The sequence below is a fragment of the Myotis brandtii genome, unplaced genomic scaffold (assembly GCF_000412655.1).
Source record: "Myotis brandtii unplaced genomic scaffold, ASM41265v1 scaffold247, whole genome shotgun sequence".
Lineage (NCBI taxonomy): Eukaryota > Metazoa > Chordata > Mammalia > Chiroptera > Vespertilionidae > Myotis > Myotis brandtii.
Genome location: NW_005359352.1, coordinates 2,281,107 through 2,282,282, shown reverse-complemented (window position 1 = coordinate 2,282,282; position 1,176 = coordinate 2,281,107). Strand labels below are relative to the sequence as shown.

Here is a 1,176-nt window from a genome sequence, read left to right as displayed (position 1 = left end):
TAGGTTCTATGATAGAATCGCATCTCATTGGTCACATTGCATAATAAGGTTGCATCTGATTGGTTAGTTCTTGGGACCAGAAATCCTTATGTCCAAGTACAGGCATCTGATTGTTTAAAAGTCACTTTGGAGCAAAGAGGGTAGGTAATTATTATATGTTTTTGTAAATCAATCAAAATTATAGCGATTTTCTGGTCAGATTGGCAAAAATGTATTTGTTGGTGAGCCGCAGGCTTTTCGACCTTAATGTGTGCCGTGAGCCGAAGGAGGCGGGGACTCGCTGCCCACCTGTGGCCGGTGAGCCTTCCGGAGCCAGGCGTTTCTCCCTCTCTGCCCCGGGCAGGGGCTCCGCGCAGCCGGGGAGGGGCCGCCATCAGGGCCTGGTGCCTGCGGCCCCAGGTCATGTTTATGACCAGCCACTCCCTCCACAGGAGCCTCTGGCAGGGACTGCAGCGGGGGGGGGCCTCCAGGGGGGGCTGCCCCTCCCCGAGCCCTTGTGACATCAGCGGCCCAGCCAGGCCCCAGGCCCCCAGGCCCTGAGTTCTCTCCTGCTGCCCCCGAGCGAGCGCCATGAGACCTTGGCTGGCGTCTGCAGGGCAAGGAATCCGACCCTAGAGCCTGGGCTCCCGGCTGCTGGTGAGGATGCGCTGCTGGTTTATTCACTTATTATTTTTAACCTTTATTTTTACTGATGTCAGAGGGGAGGGGAGAGGGAGAGAAACATCCATGATGACAGAGTCATGGACAGCTGCCTCCTGCACGCCCCACACTGGGGTGGAGCCCGTACCCTGGGCCTGTGCCCCGACCGGGAATCGAGCCGTGACCCCCTGGTTCACTGAGCGGTGCCTTCTGGGCTGAAGTCGCCTTTAATTCACCTGGAGGGTCACTGGGCGGAGGCAGTGCCCGTCCACCCGACAGCATGCGTGTTGTTTGAACCCTTCTGACCCGGCGGGAGCCCACACAGCCGAGCTGACCGAGCCCCCCCGCCCCCCAGGAAGCATGGTGGACTCTCCCAGGGAGGGGAAGCTGGCCCGGTCTCCGGACTTCGTCCAGCTGATCGACATGGCGTCCGAGTCCGTGGGAGGCAAGGTGAGCAGGTGTCTCTCGGGAGGAAGGGTGGGTCGGACGCCGCGAGGCCGTGTGGGGACCACCCACTGCGAGAAACTAGTTCGAGCT

General features: G+C 59.9%; 1 protein-coding gene across 1 annotated transcript in view; it reads left to right on the top strand.

Moving 5' to 3' along the window:
* Positions 1-418: 418 nt before the first annotated feature.
* The window catches only part of ALLC (allantoicase), a 14,844-nt gene continuing 14,086 nt past the window's right edge, over positions 419-1,176 (top strand). The window contains exons 1-2 of the mRNA XM_014540540.1: positions 419-636; positions 995-1,089. Of these exons, the coding sequence (XP_014396026.1) occupies positions 1,000-1,089 (90 nt within the window). The 5' untranslated portion in view covers positions 419-636; positions 995-999. The remainder of the gene's footprint in view (positions 637-994; positions 1,090-1,176) is intronic.